At 39.8% G+C, this 1,791-nt stretch overlaps 1 protein-coding gene across 1 annotated transcript; it reads right to left on the bottom strand.

Moving 5' to 3' along the window:
* Positions 1–23: 23 nt before the first annotated feature.
* LOC8155689 (helicase sen1) lies at positions 24–1,634 on the bottom strand (the record flags this gene model as incomplete). The annotated part of the gene is made up of 4 exons (XM_021450698.1): positions 1,382–1,634; positions 621–796; positions 222–549; positions 24–82 (listed from the first exon to the last, which is right to left on the bottom strand). Coding segments are annotated over exons 1-4 (816 nt in total), but the record flags the coding sequence as incomplete, so codon positions are not given.
* Positions 1,635–1,791: the final 157 nt, after the last annotated feature.

Here is a 1,791-nt window from a genome sequence, read left to right as displayed (position 1 = left end):
ACTTTTTCCTCGATAGCTCTAACTTGAGCATTGTACGGGGACACAACACCAACAGAGAGCTTGCTTCCTGTATAAACCGTCTCTGCAATAGATAAAACAGGGAAAAAGCACTGTAACACAGCTAAATAGCTAGAGCTTGAATGTATCAAATTATGTCATATAATTATCAGAGAGAAACACAGCACGCAACTACAACAATGTGCATTACGGCTGGCCTTTACCTTTGAATAATCTCTGCACCAACAGCACAATCGCATCAACTTCTATCAAGTTTTTCAGGCTCCGGCTATGCTTTTCAACTGTTTCATGGCTGCCATCAATATTTATAAATGAATATGACCTAAACAATTTTCCTGCTAAATAATTCTTGTTACAGTCCTTATGACTGACATTGGGGCCATTATATATCTTGCCACCATAGAATGTACCAACTGGAAACTTGCTTATTTCTGGATGCATCCTGTATTGAATATTGAGAAGGTGCTTACTATAGCCTAGAGAACTTAACCTCTCAAAAACACTTCGTCCAAAATTAGCACTATCAGATATCTGCATAATCATATTAGATGTCAATACAAAGCATGGAGTCAAAATAATAATCATGAATTGAAGGAGCTTACTTTGCTCTTCACAAGGGCAGGTAATTGATATTCGTCACCAATGAAAACAACATGCCTTATGCCAGGCAGCTGCAAAGGAACTAAGGTTTCACACTCTTTGAGTTGTGCAGCCTCGTCAATGATCAGCAACTCCAAAGGAATCATAGGTACATCGTACAACCTGAATGAGCTACAAACTGTACAGATAATGCATCTAGTTCGTGACAGCAGGTATAGTTGAACATCCCGTGTATTATTACAATCTGGGAGCTCCAAGTTCATACGAAGATATATTAATTCTTGCACACACAAAGATCTGGCAGCCACAAACTTGGATTTATTGCATGAGTTGGTCCGTATGCTGGCTAGCTGAGAAGGCCAGAGCTCAGGGTTGACCTCCTCTTCTATAGTGCTTTCGAGCAGTTCATTGGACCATAAATCACCACCATTACTGACATTTATCAAAGCATGAAGAATTTTGATCAATTCAAGAACCTCCAGCATACATTGAAAGCTCTGTCCTGTTTCCAGGTTTCTCGGATGATCGTTGTACAGCATAGTTAAATAACTACGTAAATTCCGAGAAAGTTTATTGTAATCATGTTTCAAATACTGCTTGAATGTTTTACCCTCATTGTTCAACTGGTACATGGTCACAGAATTCACAAGAAGATCTATAAATGAGCATAAACAATGCCTCCAACCTGTGTTTGACTTGGACATAAAGCATGGCAACAAGCGCTCAGCACGAGAGTTAAGATACACCTTTGAAAGATAATTACCATCATCTATCTTCAAATTCTTTTTGTTTCCAAACAGAACAATGTCATTCAAGAAGACGGACCCATCTGAAGATTCCACAATGAGCTTGGCAATTCGAGCCACAATCTCTAACACAGCAGTATTGGTAGGTGCACAGGCAAGTGTCCTTCGGCCCTTGATGAGCATGGCCCACAAGATAGAGCTGATGGTCTTTGTTTTACCTGTTCCAGGAGGCCCCCATAATAGCTTTATGGACGAAGAGTTGTTATCCATTGTAGCGACACAGTCTGCTACTGCATTCAGCTGTGAATTATTTAGGTTGAATTTCTCGAGGCCAAGACCATCAACCAATATACGATTGGAAAAATGAGATACTTGGAAGCATGACGACCTATCAGCTTCTACTGCCTTCATAGAAAAACAATCAAAT

The sequence above is a fragment of the Sorghum bicolor genome, unplaced genomic scaffold (assembly GCF_000003195.3).
Source record: "Sorghum bicolor cultivar BTx623 unplaced genomic scaffold, Sorghum_bicolor_NCBIv3 super_3241, whole genome shotgun sequence".
NCBI lineage: Eukaryota > Viridiplantae > Streptophyta > Magnoliopsida > Poales > Poaceae > Sorghum > Sorghum bicolor.
This window is presented reverse-complemented; position numbering and strand designations above follow the sequence as displayed.